The sequence below is a fragment of the Andrena cerasifolii genome, chromosome 6 (assembly GCF_050908995.1).
Source record: "Andrena cerasifolii isolate SP2316 chromosome 6, iyAndCera1_principal, whole genome shotgun sequence".
NCBI classification, from domain to species: domain Eukaryota; kingdom Metazoa; phylum Arthropoda; class Insecta; order Hymenoptera; family Andrenidae; genus Andrena; species Andrena cerasifolii.
In genome coordinates, this window is record NC_135123.1 from 17337535 (window position 1) to 17360142 (window position 22608).

The window sequence follows — 22608 nt, forward strand, 5'->3', positions numbered from 1 at the left end:
ATTTTCGTAAAGAACTGAGTAATTTTTTCCCCTCCTCGGGGTTAATTTTTTTTTAAATATTGTATTGTCATTCAAACTACACACGCCTGCAAAGTTTCAAGACAATTGGATAGTTGGAAGTTGGTTAAATTTGAATTGCCAGATTTGAACCAAACAAAGAATCGAAGCTGAATAAAATCGTTTAAAAATATACATTTCTTTTAGGGTGAATTCAAAGGAGCGATGCGGCGTCAGACGACGTGTAAATCTCTCTATGTACATGAGAGATCGCAATGGTCTTCGTAAATAAGAAATGTTTGAAATACGTTTAAATTTTCAAAATTTAAAAAAATCGGGCATGAAATCTTGCACATTTTAGGCAATAAAAAAGAAACTATGAATCAAATAAAAAACCTGCGCTCTCAAAAAACAGAATAATAGTGTATTATATAGCCATGCAAAATTTTGAATAACTCGGTTGAATAATTTTTGAATACTCGTGGGTAACACGTTTGAAAATCATAATTTCGAGAAAAATGCATTTGTATGATACCTCACTTCTAATGTCTATATCTTCGATATCTTTGCGAATTTCAGTCCCGAATTTGCCGGAAACATTCACGACATATCAAACACTGAAAATAAGGAAAAATAAATTTGATCTCTATAGCATAACGCGGTAAGTATATGTCCCGCCTAAAAAGTTTAAAAAATAGTCCCCGAAAGTAAAAATGATAATTGTTTTGCTTCGCCTTCATAAATAAAGAGTGTTCGAGAAGGATGTAAACTTTAAAAATTTGAAGAAAAAAAAACAGTTTTTTTTTAGTTTTTTGGACTTTTTTCGAAAACTGTTTGTCGCACGAGAAAATGTAATAGAACATAAAAGATGCTCCTTGCCTGGATCTACAACTTTTATTTGGCATATTTTTTTATGTGATCAATAACTTGGAAGAAATAATTATTTAAATGTTACAGATTCTTTTTTATTATATGGAACTATTTTGGGGGGTGCCGCGAAAAAATTGAAAAGTCGAAAATAAGAGCCACCTTAGTACATATGTATGCTGGTAGGTATGTAGGTACACATAGCGCCTGGCTCTCGTTTCGACAGACCAATCTAATCTAATGACAAATCCCGCTAATCCAGCAACTTTGGACGCGAACGGTCACGTGGATCTCACGTGGGTTTCATTCATGAACGTCGCCCGCAGGTCTCGGTGGTGGCGTCAGCTGCGGTAACGGTAGTGGTAGGTAATGGTAAGCAGCGGTAGATAGAGGATAGAGGTAGTGATTTCAGAACGATGGCAACCTTGTTGGTGGTTTGTACTTTGTAGTGGTAGGTAACCGGTAACACGTAAACACGGTTATCCTAACGACTGAAGCTACGATGATAATGATTTCGATCCGAAAACGAAGAAACATCGAGATGAACATACCTCCTTCCTTCCTTCCTTTCTCTCTGTTTTCTTACTCCGTTTCTGACCACCTTTGGCATTTAAATTCGAGGTTTGCCTTCCTTAACCACGCTGCTCTGTCTCTCGCGAAGAACATCTAACAACTCCCAGTCTCAAGAGCTTACGGTTTACCTCTTTAAGTGAAGCGAAAATTTTTATAATTCTACAGTTGCAGACAATGTTGAACTTTCTGTTGAAATTGTTTTAACTTTCGTTTCAGGCAATTCGCCCTTTTCCCCGTCTGATCCTTTGGTCGAATCGAGGTATTTGCCAGGTATATGCTCTGCGACGCGTATATCTCCCTGTATGTCTGCCAAAGCGTCGTACATACGTTTAGATTTCCGAGTCTCGTCGAGCGCGCGCATATCCCGCGGGAATCAATATCCGCGTGTACCTCTGCTTCCTCTCCCTTCCCTTCTTCGCCCTTCTCCGCCCTTCTCATACTCTGTTTCGTGCCTCTTGCCGCGCGCATAGCACCTCGCGACTCGCGCCTCGCACCTCCGCGCTCCGCTCCCCAACAACTTATCAACTCGCTCACTCACTTGCTACTACTACTACCCCCTCCCACACACACCGTCCCCTTTCCTTCCTCAGATGGCCCGGATGGCCGCGCCTCATTCGATACTGCATCGCGGAGCTCTCCGTCATCCGTGCATCCGTCACTGATAAACCGTGATTTAGAGAAGGGATGTAGATCAGTGTTCGTATTTGGTACTTCGTATTCCGTACTGCATAGCCCCTGATAGCCCCTCGAACCTAATGGGTTAGGTCTGGGGACCTAACCTCCGTCAACACATCTCGCATCTTCTCTCCGCTGCTCGCTAGTCGCTGCCCTCTCTTTCTCACCGTACTACATATTTTCCCCGTTCATCCGTGGCCTCGTCTCTCCAACGAACTCTCCCTCCTCCCGCTATTCCTGTCAGGTACCTTTCACTCGAGTCGGCACACAGCTACAAAACAGTCAATTTCAACGTAAACTTAAAACGAAATGGATTTTCCAGCGCGAGTACAGACATTCGCGTAAACCTTCTCCGTTTCTAATCCTCCTCTGATGATGGCTTTGATAGAGACTGTACCGATACTAAATATTTATACGCGATTATACCGTCTCATCCGTGTCATCAGAAATAACACAAGCACCCCAGCTGAAAAGATTCAAAAGAATAGTATGATATTCGGAAAATGTATATTTCATTATTATTTTCAAATTATAACCTATGCGATGTACGAACTCGAAACGAGAAGAGTCAAACGTTTCAAACCTGTCAAATGTTCGATCCCTCGTCATTTCTTCCATCTTCGAAGCTCGACCTCTCTTCTCGTCCACCGTTAAACACACTCAGTGTCGATTATCGTGGTACCGCTAAAATTCTTATTCCCCTAGATTCGTTTACGGGCCAAGTTAGTTAACCGTACCACCGTCAACGGCTAATAAATTCCGATCAAGCAATCTAAAGTCTAACAATAAAGCAACTAGGTACATATTGGTATGTATATGGCCGTCGCAACGCAGGATGCTAATGCGCTTCGTCCAAGCGTTCGGTGAAACGAACTATACAGTTAAATCGAGCATTGTCTAATCTCGTAAAAGAGATGTTACGTCGTTACCTAGCAGGCAGGCGAGAGAGAATACAACCGCACCGTTGCTCTACAAAGCCCTTCTCGGTCGAGCGGTCGAGCGGTTAAATCGCAACTAAACCTTGTAGTGTTTTGCGCTAAAACGTATTTATCTAACTGGATTGGCAGAAACGTGGACACCTCTGTTTCGTTGCTCGAGAATGAAAGGTCGATCAAAAGAAGAAACGAAAAAGCAGCAAAAGGAGAACGTAACAGTGAGTGCATGTGCGTACAGTAGAGCGTAGAGGATCGACGAAAATGCGCAAAGAGGAATCCAGCGAAAACAAGAGCGAGGAAAGAGAGAAAAACAAGCGAATGGTGTCTGCTTACCAGCTGACGGTCTCGTGCCGCAACCCGAAACTCTTTCCGAAGATTCGATCGCTAGTATTTCGATATCGCGTGGCGTAGTATAGGTATGTATACGCGCGCACACTTGCTTACTTTTACGCAGCCTGTCACTCGCTGGCCGCGGCATGGCAAGCATGGTAGCCTACCGGCTACTCGATCTTAATCGATTCTACTCCAACGGGTCTGCAACTTCGCCTTGAAAACCACCGATAGAAAAATATCATACGTTTGCATGTACTGTGCATGGAAATGCGGATAACGATATCGTTCGATTTCATTTCTTCTCCTTTTCCATTCTCTCTATCCGTTTGTTCATCTTCGTTTTGTGTTATATTAGGTACCGTTGCTATCGATTTGTACTTATGTACGACTCCGAACGGCAATACGCGAGACGAGCAGCAGGAACGGACGGAAATTAAAAGGAAAAGAAGAAGCGGAAGATGAAGACAAGAGTGGGGTGACATACATACGTGCCCGCCAGCTTTTAAGCAGGTATATGTATGTACATGTGTACTATGTACACCAATTTGCAAGTTTACACGACGAACAATAGAAGAGGAGGACTACGGCCTACGGTGCGGCGGTGGAATAAAGACAGCGATGAGAGGGGGTTACAAAGTTTCGAGATTCGAGGAGCCACGCTCTCGATACAACAATGCCGTGGATAAATCAAGATGCGCTCTCGCGACAATCCGCCATCTATCGTTCAAACACTCATTTGAGAAAGTGCTATTGGACGACAGCAGGAAAGCTTGTTGTCGAATATTTTTGTTTTTCCAGAAAATCATGCAATTTGAGGTGGAATAAGTGGAATTGGACGCTGAAAGAATCCGTATAACTCTTGGTACTTATGCCTAAAAGTGCAAAAGAGGATCGGCGATAGTCGTTCTCATTCGGTCTAAGAATTTAGTTTCTCGTTTTCGTTCTTTCGATGGTCCTCATCCTATTTTAACACCCTTTTCGGGACTGGCTACCCGAGGGAATCAATAACCCACGAGGAAGCGACTGTGGATTCGGATAGCGGAGGAGGGAAAGGGAGACGCGAGGAACCAAAGAGTACCAAGGGGCGTCGCGTCGAGTAGAAGAGCTTCCTACCGTGCCGGGAGGGTGTCAGAGGGTGCAACAGGGACCGCGAACTTTAGGGTGGCGGTGGCACGCGAGAGAGTCGAAGCTTGGCTCCGCCTCCGGCACGCGACCAGCACGCGACCATTGCAGTCGACCACGCCGCCGCCCGCGCCGTCGGCCTAGGCCACCACCGCCACCACCACCACCACCACCTCCACCACCTCCACCACCTCCACCTCCGTTCTTCTCCTATCTCCATCAGCTTCATCGACAATTACACGAGGACCGGGCCAACCATTCGCTTCGGTTGCGACCCGATCTTTCACACTTATATTCAATCTTTAAGCGTAAGAAATTTCAAATTTCCAATGTCGCATGTCCTATAAGGAATCGTGTTGGGAACGTACTAGGTACGAACATGCGAAATCCGAAGGAAAGTGAAATGAACGACCAAGAAAAACGAATATCCCTTGGTAGAAAAACGTGAACGTGACAGCATTGCGAATATTACAAGACGGATAGTTATCTACCTATAAATAGGTATTGTATGTATATGCCAATCCTCATCAGTTGTACGCACTCATTCGACGGTCCAATGTTGTTGACGCATCCTTTGTTTTCTTTGAAAATTTTTACTTTTTTCTATGGTACTGATATTCAATACGAAAACAAACGGAAACCCGCATTTCTTATTAAATAGTTCTGGATTCATATCCATCCGTGAGTGAATTTATCAATTTATCTCTCGCGATCAGACCGCCTATCGTTCCGTTGCTATATTTCACCAATCGATTCCTATATTGTGCCAACTTTATATGAACTTCTTTTTACGCCAGTAGGTAGCGTACGATCAATTTCAAACTCGACGGAGATACTTGAGTGAAATATGAGACTATTGCCCCAACCCCAGCCCCCGGCCACTTCTACTACTACATATATTTGTCATGTTTATCAGTATCTTCCTTCCTATTTTTTCTTATTGTTCATTCAAATCCTTCATACGTAAACAGACGAAAATACCAGTTTTCATGAAAACCGAGCATAGAGAAAAACTAGCAGCAGAACCGAGAACAAAAAACCAGCATAGAGTGAGCGCAGAAAAAGGAGTAGAGAATGATTAGATTAGAGACTCCAGGTAATGCTGTCGAAAAGCTTAGCCGGAGATAATGGAAAATATTGAAAATAGTTTGCATTTCGTAGTTTTGTGGGTCGACCAGTACCTATGCGACTCGGCATTTTAAACTTTTAAAGGCAAATAGCTAGAAATACTTTAACTCGGAATAAAATTTTAAAAAGGCAACAGTTCTCCCCCTACCGACTGGGGAAACGTTCTCTACTTTTTTAGTAAAGAGGCCCTTCCTACACATTCTTAAACTCGCCAACGAAAATCTTGCAAAGGATATTCCTCTTATCTTTCACGGTATTAAGAAACAAACTCTTTCCAGTGAGTATCCATTTCCTTTGTAAACGTTCAAGACGAACTACTCACAATGAGTACTCTGTATGTGCCCTTGTCGAAACGTTGAAACACCGAAACTTGATGATACAAAGGTTGGCAAATTTAAGAAGAAAAGTTTATCGCTTTAAATCGTTTTTTAAGATTTTTCATAACTGTTTATGATGACCTTTAATTTTTCTATACGTTTATTTATTGTATTTATTTCAAGGGCAATTACGGAATTAGATCGGAGGAATGGTTATTTCGATTCTACTTCAAGTGACATTCCAGCTCCCCCTAATGTTTCCCCCGTTTTTCATCCGTCTCTTACCTGCAGATGAGAAATTCTGTTTACAAGCGCAGGAAAAGGCAGAAGAAGACGCGTACAGGAAAGAGAGGGGAAAGAGAAAGGGAAAGGAAAAATGAATTATTCTTGCTTACCGAACTCATCGAGTTTCCGTGGTGTAATAGGGTAAAAAAAGAGAGTGAACGAAATTTACGACATCTTCATCGGTCCAATTGATAAGGGGGAAATGTGCTCGTACAGACACGCAGGAGTAAATTTCTCTTTCATTACCGTGCAATCGTTTCCTCAGCAGTAATATTTGCAATTCCGGCTTGAACACAGTGAAAATATGTCGAATCGTTAGGTCAGCATCGATTTTACCCGATTTTATCCGATTGTAAGGCCAAGACCAGCCAACATGTTTCCCAATAGACCGATTTACATTGCGCTTGTTGCAAGTAGTTGAACGTGTACCAACTAATTTGCTTTAACGAGCATCGGCTCCTACCTGTTACTAATTTCCCGAAAAAATCCACTGATACCCGGTTCCATGGAATCAAATGTAAAATTAATCGCATGCAATTTTTCCGTAGTACATTGTTGCAGTTTATTGGTAGCAACACGAGCAAGATGAGTCATAATTATCGACTCCTTGCTGCCGTCCAAATACACCCATATCTTTTCTGGCTTCTCATAATAATCCCTGAAAGGAAGAAACAGAGAAGAGAAGAGAAGAAAATTCGATAGAGTCTCAAACATAACGCGATAACAATACGAGCAATCGTTATTTCTTTTTCCAGTTGAACAAGCATTACACGAATTTGTCGTAATCCACTATCACGTTGCTTGGTACACGTTCGCAGAACATTTTTTTCGCCATTTCAGTATCCTCCTTCTTATCGCTCTCTATAGTAATACGCACTTTGTAATACCTATAGAAAAACCATTCAAAACTGTCTAAATAGTCTTTGAAATTATACAACATCAAAGTTCGGCGTAACCAACAAATCTCATCACCCGCAGTCTTATCTGTTTTCTATTTGTTCTTGTTATAGTTACTATTACTGTTACTGTTACTTAAGTTTACTTCATTACCTGTTGCGTTCTGGATACGAGCCAAAGGAAACGTTTGGACATTCTTGCGCGACTGCGCTTAATACGTCCGCAAACGATTCCTCCATCGCATTTATGTAAAGTTGCTCTGTCACGAAGGGTCTGCATTCAGCAAACGACTCCTGCAAAGATATAATAGTCTGATTACGAAGCACATTAGAAGCAAGAAAAATGTGACACACCATACATTGCATAGAGCCCGGAAGGACGTTTCAAAAAACATAGGTGATCCGGGCGAGATAAAAACGTTCCGCATCACTATGCATGGATAAGGAAGGCGTTTCCCTGTGGCCTCGTTTGTCCCAAATTTAAGCTGGCTCTTGGTTGGTATCTGCAAGTAGGATGCTAATTTCATTAAACTGTTGCGTTACAGTTGCTGTTACATTATCACTTACATACGCCATTTTATAATTAGGCGAAGGAAAAGTTGCACAACCAAAGTGATTTTTCACAATGTCCATCAATGTGGGATGATAATGCAATACGTCGTCAAATGCCAATGCTACAGCTGTAAAGTATAACTGTATCAAGGAAAATGTATGGCCCTATACATTTTGATATAATTACCTTCGTATGTAACATCGTCGTGAGTTGGTCCTATACCACCGGATGTAAAAACATAATTAAATTTTTTAGAAAACTCTTTAATCTCCTTCGCGATATCTTCAACATTGTCTCGTACCATTGAAATCTGTAGAGAAAAGAATTTGTTAGATTAAAAAGTGTACATTAGGTACGTACAGTGACACACACACAGTTATAAGTTATACGAAATGAATAAACTAACTTTATGAACCTTGACTCCATGCTTGTACAGCAAGTTGCACGCGTAAAAAGAATTGGTATCTTTAACTTGTGCCTTCAAAATTTCATCCCCAATGACTAAAAAAATTCAAGTCATCCAATGCTGGATAAAATATGAAACACATATCTAAATAGAATGTAAATAGGTACGATAATTGATGGGATACGCTTGCCTACGTTACCGATTATTCCGGCGGTTGGATGTTCCTCGCTACTCTTGGCTCGTACCAGTATTTTATCTATGGTAATTTGCCCATGGACACGGTATTTCGATACATGTCTCACCACGCATCGCCGTATATTTATCATAACGCTTTAACCTTACCACTAACAACCACTAACAGTATCGACAGTCGACACCAACAACAATCACCAAATCACCAACAATCTCAACCAACAGTATCGCTATCGAATACTCACGAATAAGTACTGATCTATAGAATGTGAAATGTGATTATGTGAAGCGGCGCCCCTAAACCTAATCGCCACCGATCCATTATAACGGCCTATATTGGTTATACACATCTATTCCTATAAAAACGAGTAGCGTACGATTCGAAGGTGTTTATATTTTCTAAAATAAACGTACTTTATAATTTATATGATAGACGCACGCGCGTCTCTATGTGACGTAGTAGGTATGCGTAGGTATGTATGTACTTAGTACCCCGCGTACCCGGCTACATACCTATCGCTACGAGAAATTCTATAATTAATCTATTCCACTTGAGTTCCGAACTCTCGACAGCAGTCAACTGCAGTCCCGATTGCACTCTCGACGAATCCAAAATCCAACATTCAATAATTGCACTCAATGTGAAAACTATTGTGGTCTAGTTGTCTAATTTCTAATTTACATAAATATCGAAGAAAACGTAAGGAGCAAAGATCGTAAGCAACCTTTCAGCTTAATTTTCAGCGCGTTAACATTTCGCTGGCAATTGTATTTCTGTATGATGTTTATTGTTTCGAGTAATGGTATTTTTTCTTATCATTTTATATATTTACATAGGTAATTTTAGTTTTATTCTATTGCCAAGATGGCTAGCGCAAAGCTACGGGAAGCGGCTATGAATTCACCGAGGCAGCTTTATAAATTTTTGCTGCGTGAATGCACAAGATTACCAAACGATGCACAGCAATTTTATAAACATTCGGTTAAACAGGTAAGTAATTATATGTAGCAGAGACCGTAAGTGTTATAACCTAAATTTTAAAAGTCACGACATTAAAGTTAATATCTTTCTTTAAATGATTTTGGTTATGAATAACCATTATTGTCGACAGAAATATTTTTTGGTCAGTAATAACCATTATTTATGACAGTTATATTTTGTGGTCACTAATAACCATTATTGACGACGGAAATTGTTTTCGGTTACGAATAACCATTATCGATGACGAGAATTTGTTTTGGTTACGGCATAACCAATATATTGCGGGATTTCTTTTTGGTTACGTTGTAACCTATGTATTACGAGAATTTTTTTTAGTTACGGTATAACCAATATGAATTACGAGATTTTTTTTGGTTACGGTATAATCATTGAACTATAGAATATCTGGAATGCGAACTGTGGGTATTAGGAGCCGCGCCGCGCTGTTCAAAAGAGATAGTTGCATTGCGTGAGATGCTGTTTCACTCTTACACACGCGTCTATACCTGCCTACAGTCAACAAAATATTTCTGTTCACAATAATGGTTATTCTATTCATAACCAAACACAGAAAAATCTTAATATTTTTTAATCACTTCATTTTTCGAAATTTTTTGCAGAATTTAATCACGATTGCCTTCCATTTGAATAAAAATTAACATTTTCTTAATGATTTTTTACGAAAATATTTTAATAATAACTATTTTGGATCTCTGATATGTAGTACATGTTGTATGTATTCGCAAGAGATTGCGAAAGCGGAAAGTGGCGGGAAGAGTCGTATCAGAAAAGATTTATTGTTGCTAATCACGTGATCACCGATCACACATCACATCACACGTGATTCTTGTCACTCGTGTACATACATACAGAATCTGCAATTACTGTATTGTGTAACCTAACCTGGTCCTTTTTACAATTTACCACGTTCACAGAGTTTCAAACAGCATGTAATCGAGCCAGATAAGCAACGTATTCGGCAAATCATGGAGAAAGCAGTGCAGGATGCAGAATGGGTCGTCAACAAGGTACATACACATCTAGTACTTAAAATATTTTGGGACTTAATAAGGTGGAGTGTGACAAGTGTGTGCGAAATTTTTAGGATATCTGTTAGTTTAAGAGGGTACTTTGTAAACGGAGATATAGAGAAACAGCGTAGAGGTGGTCGGGAAAAGGGGTAAGTAAAGGGAAGGGAAAAAAGAGGGTATAAGGGGTGAAGGAAGGTACAGACGTTGAGAGCAAGCAGTTGAGGTTAGGGCTCACAATAGGATGGGAGACCGCAGCAAGTCGGTAAAGAAGGTTGTAGGGATGATAGATAAGAACAGCGTCCACGCATGCGCGTGATGAGCGGGAGATGTTTGTGGGTATGAGGTTAAGAGGAATTGTAAACCAAGTCACATTTCTGGACTGCAAGGTCAAAATTAAATATATATATATACTTAAAATATTTTCAATATGTTTCTCAATACATTCTAATAATATTTAATCCAATTTGCTTTTCAGTATGCAAGTGCTCGCAAGGCAAAATAAGAAAAACCAAATAATCTTACTGTAGGTGCATCCGTTCACTGATCTGATCACCGATGCATAGCAAGTTCCTTTCGTTTCTTAGCAAAGGAGATAAAACATGGACTTTGAGAAGATAATATGTCGAGAAACTGGTGCAAGCCTGTCACAATTCTGCAAAGCTATCGATATTTGGTGGCGTAATCCTCAGATCGCTAACCGCAGACTTCTCGCATGTGTCGAGATATCGAGTATCGAAATTGACTGTGATATTTTTGAAATTCTCCAACGGATCCTTGCCATGGATCTTCCACTTTCAACTACGCAACACCACGGGGACAATGCTGCGGAGAAAATGTTATTCGACAGTTTGCGTGTCACTAGCGAACAATCGACACCATCGAGCGACAAGAAGATCCGCTTGTACGTGACAAAACAATTGCCACGCACACCACACATATTTTCCGCTGGCTTTGAGTTTTCATTGTTAGAGAAGCAAGAGAGTCGGGTGATTAACATTCACAAACCGCTTGAGTTGGATAAACGATCGCTTGGTCCCAGAACGGCCTACATGATACAACAAGAAAAAGATGGTTACACGTCCATAAGCGTGTATCGGCCGATGAATATTCCATGCGATCCGAGCGTAGAATGGTTAAAGAAGAAGCTCTTCCCATCTATATCGAGGTGGATGAAAAGTGAAACGAGGTGCACATCGGCCCCATTGTCTTCGTTAAGTCTCGTGTCACCCGAGAAATATGCGAGATTGTACTGCGAATTGAAGGAAAAGTATGGCCCAGAATTGGTAAAAAATTGGCCGGAGAATACAGATCCGAAAAAGTTTGTTTACGAGGATATTGCTATTGCTGCTTATCTGTTGTTATTGTGGGAGAAAGAGAGATTGGAAAGGGGAACTAAAGATTTACAATCATTCCTAGATCTGGGCTGCGGCAACGGCTTACTAGTACATATTTTATGCAGCGAAGGTTATCCCGGTTCAGGAATCGACTTGCGCAGAAGAAAGATTTGGGACCTGTTTCCGTCCGAGACTCCTCTGCAGGTACGTATCGGCCCATTGGAACAAACAAACAAGTTTTAATTTGTTATAGAAAGTATGGGCAGGTAGTATCGAATGATTTTGTACAGGTTCGTACCATCGTCCCTTCTTCCGCCACTGTGTATCCGGGAGTTGATTGGATCATAGGAAATCACTCGGATGAATTGACACCGTGGATTCCAGTAATCGCTGCACGCAGCTCTACCGACTGTCGCTTTTTCTTATTACCCTGTTGTTCGTACGAACTCGACGGCACCAAATACCAACGATACTGTGCTTCGAAAAGTCAGTACTCGGAATACATCGATTATGTGAGGAACATATGCAACGAGTGCGGTTTCAAAACGTATATCGACAAATTAAGAATCCCTTCTACGAAACGAATCTGTCTAGTCGGATGGGAAAGTAAGCGCGAAGAGGCGAGCACAAGGGAGAACCGTATTCAGCAAATGATAAGCGCCAAGATAAGGCTGGTACGGCGAAAAGAAAAGATAAATGATATAGAAAAAGTAAACGAGGGTATCGACGGGTGGACTTGCGATTTTAAACCGAGAGACGCGGTGGAAAAGGTACGAAACTGTACACAGCTGGACAAAACAATAATCACGACTATCGTTGATATCGTGGCGAAACAATTACTCGATCAAGGCCGAATTATATCGCTCGATGAAACGCCTAAAAGAATTTGGAATGCAGGTCGTTGTCTCGAGCTGCGCCAACTCACCGAATCCATTCCAAGGGAAATTATCATACGGCTGCGAAAAGAATGCGGAGGTCTTCAAACCTTACTAAAAAATCACAATCATGTGTTCCGTGTGGCGCAGGGGAAAGTTGAGTTTCGAATACTTGGAAGCGAAGGTATTGCTGAAAGATCAAAGAGAAGGAGGAGCTCTCTGTTACCTCGGATGAAATTAAAGGGCTGCTGGTTTCATGAGAATCATCCGAACGGTTGTCCTACCACTGAAACAAAATGTAACTACAAACATCAATCACTGGATTAATCTACTCTGTACTGTGTTACTGTGTCTTATTGTTAGTATATTTGTGAAACGGTTAGACGGGTAGAAATTTATTATATTTTTACATTCATACAAACATCAGTGGACAACGTACCCTGTACATTGAATATGATGGATCGTTTTATTTGCGAGAACACCAAATACTAACGATTCGTCGTAAACCCCGCGTACCGTCTTATAAGAAGAATCTCGAATCTTATTGCTGCTCGTTGAATCCCATTTGATTAAAATAATAAAATGCAGACAAAAATGACTACTTGAGAAATTCAACGAACGATATGTCGTCCAAATTGAGGGCCTTAACCTCGGTCAAGTTATCCTGCAGAACCTTCGGGAGGAAGGGTTCACACGTACGTTTCAGTTTCTTCGCGTCAGCAGTGTCCAGCTGATGAACGCGTTTCACGTGAGTTCGTAGATTACCTTTCTGGGTGAAGGAATACTCGCAATACGGGCAGTGATATGGTCGATCTCCAGTATGATGTTTCTGATGCATCTGCAAAGTTGACTTTTGAGCAAACGATTTCGTGCATAAATCACACTTGTATGGTCTTTCGCCCGTGTGAATACGTTTATGTCTCTCGACTTGGTACGGCTTTGTAAATGTCTTTCCGCAAATGTTGCACTCTCTCTTGGACGAGCTGCTTTTGGTCACCGTGCTTTTACTACCATTCATTGGTAAGGCTGCTTGGAGAGAGACTTTCGGAAACGGTTCCACCCGAGTCGAAGAAGCTGCGCCGGCCGTAAGACAATTATTTGATTGCAATTGGTACGATTGAGACGGCGATTGTGGTACTTTTAACATTTGTCCTAGATTCATTGGATCCTTGGCATTATCGTTGCTGTTGCCGGGGGAGACATGTAGCGTTGACACGTACGAGGAGTCGGATACGATTGCTGGTCGATGATTATGCGAATTGTCGATTGACGTAGACTGTGACAATAACGATTCCTCGGTTTGAATAGTAACAAGGCCATTCGCCAGAAGAAAATGCAAGTTTGCCACTAACTGATTGCCTTCGTTTACAGAAAGCAACGTGGTGTTACTGTTCGGTATGTTACCGTCCATATCGAAGGTAATTTGATCCGTCAAACAGCCAGCGGTTGCTTCCACGCCAATTCCCTCCAAATCAGAATAACTCGCGTCCGTCTGCGAGAGCTGCTCGTGGTGTAATTGTTGCACCTCCCCTTCGAAACTGCTCCCCTTCTCTTCAGGTTCTTCACACTTGTCAAAGTCAGCTGCAACTTGGGCTATGGCCGTGACTTTTAAATGTTTCTGCTTTCTCTTCGGGCTGTTCCCTTTATGGTCTCGCGTATGCTTCAGTAGGTGTACCTTTCTATGGCCCGAAGTCCGGAATCTCGAATCGCAGATAGGACATTTGAACGGCTTCGAACCTTAACAAACAACATCATTGATCAATAGAAAAAAAAATCAATATTGCCAACTGCTTTACGTACAAAATTCTTGGTCTCCACCCACCTGTGTGTAATCGCATGTGGACCTTCAGGCTACCCTTCGTTGCAAATAAACTGCTGCATACGTGGCAACGGAACGTTTTCTTGCCAGTGTGCACTTTCATGTGAGAATCCAACGTACATTTTACGGCAAAACTTTTGCTGCAATAATCACATCTGTACGGTCGCTCACCCGTGTGGGTACGTTCGTGTCTTATGAGATCGCTTGGTTTGCGAAACGTCTTCGGGCAGTATTTGCACTTGTTCGTATACTCCTTCCGTTCCTTTTCCTCCATCGAAACGTCCTAAGGAATCATTCCGATTTTACCCTCTTACTTTTCCTTCAAAAAATTCAATCTCTCAGAATAACAAAGAGGCACGGCGGGCAACTTACTTTTGCTCGATCCATTACTTGCTTTTCGGCTACTGTATCTAGTAGGACCTTTTCAGACACGGTAGAATCCGGATCTATCGCAATATCTGTGAATGGTGAATCAACAGTGTGCTGCTGCATAGAGATCTGGACTTGCGCTGAAACTGTACCTTCCGCGGCATCGCTTACTATCGAACGAGGCATCTCGTTCCATGCCGCCGAGGTCTCGTGAATTTTACTATGCGAACGCAACTGCGTTCTACTACTAAAATATTTCTCACACGACGGGCACTTGCATAATCTGTGGAAAAACGAATCGGATGCAAGCGTTAAACGCAACGGCCCGGCCGCCTAGGCTCCAGCAACAATCTCCAATTCTTCGACCAACACTCACTGTTTATTCACGTGTATCTTCGAGTGCCTGTTCAGTCCACCGTTCGTACAAAATCTCGAGGAACATTTCGTACAACGATACTCTTTCGTCCCACGATGGATCTTCAAATGTTCCTGAGGCGAAAATCACAGGAAAGTTCAAGGCAAGCAAACGTGTTATAAACGTCAACGAGAGAGGAGAGGAGAGGAAAACGCGTTTGCCAATTATTTCTGCGCGTATACCTTTAGCCCAATTGTTGTGAATCCTTGTCGGCTACACACGTGGCACTGCAACGAACATTCTCCTCCACACAGTTCGCTCGTATCAAGTTTCACGGTTTCCAAAGTGGCCTCGGACGACATCGCGTGCACTTTTGACGGAACCTTCGAAACGTGCGTCGTTCCTCGATACTCTTCTCTACGCAAATTATACCCGTACACTTGCTATTCATTTGTTCAGCGTTTACTTTTGCTTATCGTACCGAAGAGAACTGCTTTCTACCTACATAATAATGCGTCGAAACAAGAATACACGATAGCATAATCAAATAACCAACACTTACGTTAAGAGTATCGGACTGATCGTGCACTCCTCCCGGGCAGTATCCGTGCATCTTCCTTCCATTTCCAACTCGTTCGTTATATCTCCCTTTCCCGGCAGATTTTCCTCCGAAATAAATACTACCGTTTGCACACACCTTCCTGGCTGATTATCATTCACGTTCACGTTCCTAGGCGGGCTAACCGAAACGGAAAGCTGATGCTCCTCTTTCGCAGTTCTGGGTAGTATGCTTATCATATTCGTCGAGTTGCTTGTGTCCAGTCCGATACTATCCAGTCCAATTTCATTGCCCGACTGAAACATAGAATCTTTCACCATCCACCAGTTCTTTTTAAAGCGAAATTTAAGTATCTCTATCAAACGAAAAATTGTATCTCGATCTCACTTGCAACGCGATTTCATCCATTTCAAATGAATCTAACTGCGATGTGAATACATGCTCCTCGGACGGCACCATGTTGTTTTCACTGTCACCGTTATTGTTACCGTCGCCGTTACTGTTGTTGTTGTTATTGTTAGCCTCGTAGATGACGTTCAATACAGTTTGTTGCTGTTGCTCTTTTCCATTATCAAGCACGTTCATATTTTCACTGTTTGAATGCCTCGAATGATTACTTTCCAGACTGAGATTCATCCTGATGTTAAACAACTGTTGATTCAACGTTTCTTCAATCTCACGTATGCTCTCCTGTAAAGTAAGACATGGATTTCCCTTCAATTTCTACACCTTATTCTCTACGCTCTGGTATTTCTGTATTTCTTTATTTCTGTACCGGTGTAAGAGCTTGATCGCCAGAATAAATAGGCAACGTAACTGATCCAGTTTCGTCAGCATGTAACATCTGCGGGTTTTCAAGATTCGTTATTGAAACTTGCGCAGTATTTTCTGAAAATAGTTACGAATGCGATATAGTTTGGAGAAAGAATTTTTCAATGCCTACAGTTAGCACGATACGTACGGTTAATAATCGTTGATGTATCGCAGTTTGTTGATACAAGTTGCCTTACTTTCTCTTTCTCCCCGGTTACACTGTGAAATTGATCGGAGAAAGCTTGAGAGAGAACTGATCCGAGTTGTGGTTGAAACGATATTTCAACCGTCCCAAGATGAGAGGGTATAAAACTATCGGAACGTGTGGAAGATGATGTTGTAACGATAGCTGTGGTTGCGGTGGTAGTACTAGTGACAGTGAAATTGGAGGAGGGGCAACAAGACGATCCAAGAACCACTTGTTCTTTAGAACTCGACTCGGAATTTGACTTTACTGTAGTCCGTTCTTGCATTTCAATTTCTTGTTCTTCTAATTGCTAGAAATGGAAAGGAAGAGAAAAGGAAATTGATAATTCCGGAATAATACGGCTAGAAATGTTGCGTTTCTGTAGTAGATATTGTACCCGTTGCGCCAATTCCTGTTTATGGATTTTCATATGCTTTCGGCAATTGACGTATGTCTTAAACGTCTTATGACAATACGGGCACATGAATGGCTTTTTGTTACTGTGAGTAATCAAATGTCTTTTCATGCTACTTTGAGCAGAAAATTTCGCGTTACATATCGAACAGCTGTATGGCCTGGAATCCTCGTGCGTATGTAAATGCGACTTCAGAACGCTCTTCGATGTGAATCTCCTAAAAGGATTATCAAGTTATTCCACGTTCACCGGATTAAAAATCTCGAGCGATGTCAATGACGTCCTTGACGACTATTATTGAATAGTAACAATACTATGTACACCTGTCGCACTTGGTGCACTTGTACGGACGTTCCCCCGTGTGTCGAAGATGATGCTGCTTCAAATGGCTGATCTTTCTAAACGCCGCTTGACAGACCCAACACTTGTGCGGCCTAGCTGGATCGGTCGCCGCGTCAAAAGCACGTTTCTCCTTCGAAGGTACCTGTGCCACGCAGATTTTGTTCCCCGTGTCACTGATGACTAACGGTTCTTGCAACACTACTTGAGGCACTAATCGTTCCGCTTCTGGGGAAAGCTTCGACTTGCTCTTTGCGTGGGTCTTTGGCCGATTATTAGGATAAGTGTTACTTCCAGCAGCATTCTCATCATTACCGGCAACTGGCTTCTTGCCGAAATATTCCTCGGGTTTCGCGTGTAATCTACGACAAGATTCGTGTTGGCTAACTTGATCATACGATAACGATTTTCCAACGTAAAGCGTAACTGATTGTCAGACCCACCTGGTATGGGCAATCAAACTACCATGGCACGCAAAAGTTCTATCACAAGAGCCGCAAGCGTATTTCTTAGTGCCTGTGTGGGTACGTTCGTGTGCAATCATAGTAGATTTCAAAGCAAATGACCGATGACAGTGTGTGCACTGAAGATATAGAATATGATAATATGACGTATCACGTTGGAAGAAAGGAAAGGAAACTACCCCACCCTACCCTCTCCTATCCTATCCTTACCTTACCTTAAATGGTTTTTCTTGCGTGTGAACGCGTAGATGTCGTATTAAATCTGACGGTTTTTTAAATTCTTTGTGACAAAAAGTACACGCGTACCACCTCAAGTTTCCCACGCAACGTTGCTTTATCGTCAAATATTTTCTAAAACAGCAACAAACCAACGATGTACGGCAGAGCCGAAGAGCTTTCTTAAATTCACGTATTACGAACCTTGTACCGCCATCGAGTGTCCGATCCAATAAGGTTACAAAATTGGTACGCGCTGCCAGCTTTTTCGTTTCCAATGTACCTTGGACGAAACGGAGATTTGTGAACGAGAGAGCACTAATTAAAAGTAAGCTTGTGACGACCTTGCGATCCTCGAGCGAGCTGCGTACCTTCGCAGAGAGTTCTGTTCTTACTGGGAAGACCACTGTTTTTCAACGCCTGCTGTAGTATATCCTTCTTCGTGGTGGCTCCCGATAGCATACTTGATTCGTAGTTTTGTGCTTTTGTAACTTGACTCGTGCTCGATTCTAAAGACGCCAATTGCGACATCACGCTGTCCACGGTCGCTCGAATGTCCGATTCCATGGTATCGGATGTGGATCCGCCGGTGTCTTTGACAGTGGCATTTTCCTGAAAGTGGTTCATCCTCAGTTTGGTCGTGCAGCCGCATCGTGCTTGCCTTACCGCTTTCGAGCTATTCGCAGTTTACCTCGTCCACGTCCGTGTGCATGCGCTTCATGTGACCATTCAAACTTCCGAGCTTTTTAAATAGGCACGAACAATAATTGCATCCATATATAGGCTCGCCCTCTGGTATATTGTGAACTCTCATTATATGAGCATTCAAATTACCTACGAGTAAAGTCGAACCGATGTACAGTGTTAACGTAAGAAAACTGTTCTGTTTCCGGCAATGATGCTCTACGCGTGTTACGTGTAGGTACTATGTATTTACTAAGTGTAAGTAATTCCAAAAAGTGATTCGAAGAGCGTGCATGCCACGTTCACTAGAGATTTTCGCCATGTAAACAGAAATAACTCGTATCGTGAAAAGGGCGTGTAGGATTACCTTTCTGACTGAACTTGGCGTTACAAAGCCCGCAGGCATGAGGGCGAATACCATTGTGTTGCCATGTATGAATTTGCAGAGAACTCTTTTGTGTAAATGCACGGGCGCATACTGTGCACTACGGGATTAAACACGAGCCAAGTAAAACAACAGCATTTCAAACTCGATTACGCAGGCTTCAAGTTGAATTTCTTACCTTGTATGGTTTTTCGCCCGTATGTACCCTAATGTGACGCATCAATTGGCTCGGCTTCTGGAAGGACTTTAAACATATCGTGCATTTATACATTGTCTTGTGCTTTGCCCCTCTTTTTGTTTGCTTCGCTACTTTTGTCTGTAACTGAAAAACACAATGAATTATAAGCCAGAAATTATAAGGGTTTGCCAAATATCACTAGCTACGATTGCTATGAACAAAACGATTCCGACTTACCCTGTAATGTTCACGAATGTGAAGCCTGTATAAAGCCGGCTGACCAAACTGTTTATTGCAAAGTTTACACTTCCGTGCCTCTTCGGTTGTCCACTTTTCTCCATGAAGTTTTAAATGCACGTCTAATTGAGCCTGTTGCGTTCACCAATATGCAATTTAAAATCTACGCGCTACTCTATCAGAAATAGTGAACTTTCAAAAGAAAAAGGAATAAAAGAGAAAAATCTGCGTGCCAACACTTTACTGTAGCATGCCTTGGGACCTTTTTTCTTTTTATACATTAATGCCAAGTTATCCATCCAGACCAGCGCTGTCCAGCGTAGGGGCCCCTCGCGTGTCTGTTTCCCTTTCCAATCTTTCTTTCGCGCAGCGTGCCTTCCGTTGTCAAGGAGACCGCGCGACGCTACGAAGGCTGCCATGACGGGGTAGCCGGTATCCCCTGACAACGCGGACGAGAGGGGGAGAATCCCAAGCTCCCGCGGGAACGACTTTGGACAGCGCTGATCCAGACCTACCATCATGATACTCTATTATCATCGCTTAAACTCACTTTAGTCGAGAAAGCATCTTCGCATTCTGTGCAGAACAAATTTTCTTCTCTCTCGTGTAGCAACATATGAGATTTCAAGCTAGCCATTCTTGCAAACTTTCTGCCACATTCGGGACATTTCGGTTCACCCGTATTATGCGTCGCCATATGGAGCGTAAAATTTGTCTGGAAAAGTCTGGGTTAGTTCTGACAATGCTAATGAAAAATCTAAAACAAATGGAATCTCTATTAACTTACTGGTACATTGAACGACGCGGAACATTTTGGACATCGATGTGGTTTCTCCTGCGCGTGATTTTCCATGTGCTTTCGATATAATGTTTGCTTCGTAAATTCTTGCTGGCAAATGTCACACTTTGAACACACTTTGCCCTATTATAAAACGGAAAGAGAAAAATATTAACTCGCTTCAGACCGAGAAATACAATTGTACAACAGATAATTAAATGCACAAGCTAACAAGTTACTTTGGAACAAGTTCCTGTACACTTTCTGGGTCTTCCCGGACTCTGTCTTCTTGACACGTCAGATTTCTCTTTACAAACTTGGCCATCTTTTTCATCAACCAACAAATCATTGTTATATGGGGAATGATACGCACGAGTTGCCACTTTACATTTCATTTCCACATTTGAACTTGATTTTGAATGTTCAAAAACCTCACAACCATCTTCCATATTTTGCGTCGACTGTTCAAGTGCTGGTCCATCGACGTCTTCCACGTTAATTTGAAAAAGAGGCTAAAAGGTTGTATAACATAGAAAGAAATTCTCCTCCATGAAATAGTAAAATACAAAATAAAAGACGACACAAGACATTGCGACGTACAGACTGTAATAATAAGTTGCCACTAAAATCTTTCGCATCCACCAATGACGAAGCCTCGACGCTGTGACCAATATATGTGATTGGGGTTGCAACAATTTTCAATACACCCTCCCTGTGTTCTATAAAAATTGTATCATCAAAAGATTTATTTACGAGTGCTCAGAGTTATCATATATAGACGCAAGTTTGTTTTACCTGTCACTGCTAGCAGTGTGCGCCCATCTTCGGTGGAAACAAGATTTATCGGCATTGCCTCCACTTGTGGGGACTCTGTAATTATACATCCTCTTATTAGTTTGGAAACATGATCAAAGACTAAAGCAATTCCCGTATATGTACAACACTCGTACATAGGGATTGACAATGGTAACGTATCTTCGAGCACTGTATATATTTACAGGTATCCTTCAACACTCTGAACCCCTCAAGAAATTTCCGGAGCAATTGAAATATTTGATATCGTCTTGAGAGATGCATAATTCAGTTCTTTAATGAGGCTGACTTTCATCTATACTCTTACGGCGTAAGAGGTTAATGACAGTAAAAGGTGTCGTTAAAAATTCAGACGAGTCTTTCGAAGATGTTGAGAAAGAAAGCACAAGATAGTCAGCCATCGAAAGAGCTAAAGAAATGAAGAGAAAAGTATTTTCCGTATCTTGCAAGTCGGGCGGACACTATTTTTATGTCACCGATTCTATTAATACATAACGAATCATAACGAAAGCTAACGAACATGAAAGTAGTTAAAAACCACATCACCCATCGACCACATAAAGATAAAAAAAACACTAATGCACTGACGATGTATAGATTGTATTGAGCCCAGTTGTCACTGCCTTACCGATCTAGAAATTCGAAACTGATTCTAGTGTCCTCTGTTCATGAACCAAAGAGGAGATATAATAAGAGGCGTCTCTCGACAAGGACAGAAATAATCTGGGGAAATCACTAAGCAACCAATTTAAATGCCCATTCGGCAATGATCGGTAAACTTCGGCAATAATCAGCAAACTGCGTTAAGGTTCAAATATTTCGTTTGCAGTGCCCCGTAATTAATTCTAACACGTTTGTTTTCTCCCTTTTCTGAAAAAAATGGGAACTATCGAATATTTTAGAAACGCTTCCGGCACGTTCGCTCCGCAAGCTATCATAAACTACAATAAACTGGGAATTTTCCAGGTTAGCATCGCGAATGGGCAAGTTGTCTTTCGGCTACGGCACCCTCATTCCTTTTGGAAACTTGTAGACGTGCGGTTCGGACATTTACTTACTGTGTATTGTTTCGCGTGTATGCATTTAAATTAAGTTTTTCCTATATTTCTTTTTTTACTTTCACTTTTCCCTTTCTTTAGTGCAGTAGCCTTTTCCTTTCTGTGTAAGGTGCTATTACCTCATACTTTCTTTTTTCTTTTCTTTAGTACATATGTTTTATTATTCTTTTACCTTAGTGCATGAATTTCTCCTTTCTATTTAAATATTATATTCTTCTATTGTGCCTTTTCCCTCTAATACTTATTTGTATTTCTGCTTTCTTTTAAGTACTATTTTCTTAAAAGAAGTCTTTTATTACAGTTTCTTCTATCATTTTCACTTTCCCTTCTCTTTTTTCCTTTGTCTTCATTTTTTTACAGCACTTATTACACTTTTAAAATCGAAGTTAATTCCGTCGAGGATTTTTGCACGAGTCGTTTTATTTCGTATATTTCTTC

At 41.6% G+C, this 22608-nt stretch overlaps 3 protein-coding genes and 1 long non-coding RNA gene across 12 annotated transcripts; 2 read left to right on the top strand and 2 right to left on the bottom strand.

The window, feature by feature from the left end:
• Positions 1–29: 29 nt before the first annotated feature.
• LOC143369695 (uncharacterized) lies at positions 30–8101 on the top strand. Of its 2 annotated transcripts, XR_013085466.1 has the most exons (5): positions 39–1226; positions 2818–3463; positions 3736–5003; positions 7243–7623; positions 7716–8101. It is a non-coding gene; the product is annotated as an uncharacterized LOC143369695 (long non-coding RNA). The 2 variants fall into 2 exon arrangements; XR_013085465.1 differs by having other exon boundaries at positions 30–1226; positions 7243–8101.
• Positions 6939–8607, bottom strand: LOC143369692 (FAD synthase). Its single transcript, XM_076813963.1, has 7 exons — positions 8278–8607; positions 8088–8182; positions 7868–7991; positions 7696–7808; positions 7488–7631; positions 7283–7422; positions 6939–7119 (listed from the first exon to the last, which is right to left on the bottom strand). The coding sequence occupies exons 1-7, from the start codon at positions 8411–8413 to the stop codon at positions 6999–7001; spliced, it is 873 nt and encodes a 290-aa protein (XP_076670078.1). The 5' UTR covers positions 8414–8607; the 3' UTR covers positions 6939–6998.
• A 237-nt stretch (positions 8608–8844) lies between these two features.
• LOC143369686 (LYR motif-containing protein 9) lies at positions 8845–13099 on the top strand. Of its 6 annotated transcripts, none has more exons than XM_076813946.1 (4): positions 8845–8979; positions 9117–9270; positions 10197–10289; positions 10768–10931. In XM_076813946.1, exons 2-4 carry the CDS (start codon positions 9145–9147, stop codon positions 10792–10794), a joined length of 246 nt encoding a protein of 81 aa, XP_076670061.1. In that variant the 5' UTR covers positions 8845–8979; positions 9117–9144; the 3' UTR covers positions 10795–10931. The 6 variants fall into 6 exon arrangements, with proteins under 6 accessions (XP_076670061.1, XP_076670064.1, XP_076670060.1 ...); XM_076813949.1 differs by lacking the exon at positions 10768–10931 and adding an exon at positions 10367–10746 and having other exon boundaries at positions 8852–8995; XM_076813945.1 differs by having other exon boundaries at positions 8864–8995.
• Positions 12881–21687, bottom strand: LOC143369679 (uncharacterized). Of its 3 annotated transcripts, none has more exons than XM_076813916.1 (25): positions 21298–21686; positions 21095–21169; positions 20900–21018; positions 20539–20811; positions 20309–20443; positions 20072–20236; positions 19522–19653; positions 19285–19428; positions 19089–19206; positions 18729–18871; positions 18409–18649; positions 18242–18320; positions 18037–18172; positions 17801–17940; positions 17342–17719; positions 17001–17235; positions 16565–16913; positions 16379–16491; positions 15991–16293; positions 15607–15899; positions 15287–15461; positions 15066–15178; positions 14693–14972; positions 14324–14603; positions 12881–14238 (listed from the first exon to the last, which is right to left on the bottom strand). In XM_076813916.1, the coding sequence occupies exons 2-25, from the start codon at positions 21147–21149 to the stop codon at positions 13100–13102; spliced, it is 5538 nt and encodes a 1845-aa protein (XP_076670031.1). In that variant the 5' UTR covers positions 21150–21169; positions 21298–21686; the 3' UTR covers positions 12881–13099. The 3 variants fall into 3 exon arrangements, with proteins under 3 accessions (XP_076670031.1, XP_076670030.1, XP_076670029.1); XM_076813915.1 differs by having other exon boundaries at positions 21250–21686; XM_076813914.1 differs by having other exon boundaries at positions 21095–21687.
• Between the last annotated feature and the right edge of the window lie 921 nt (positions 21688–22608).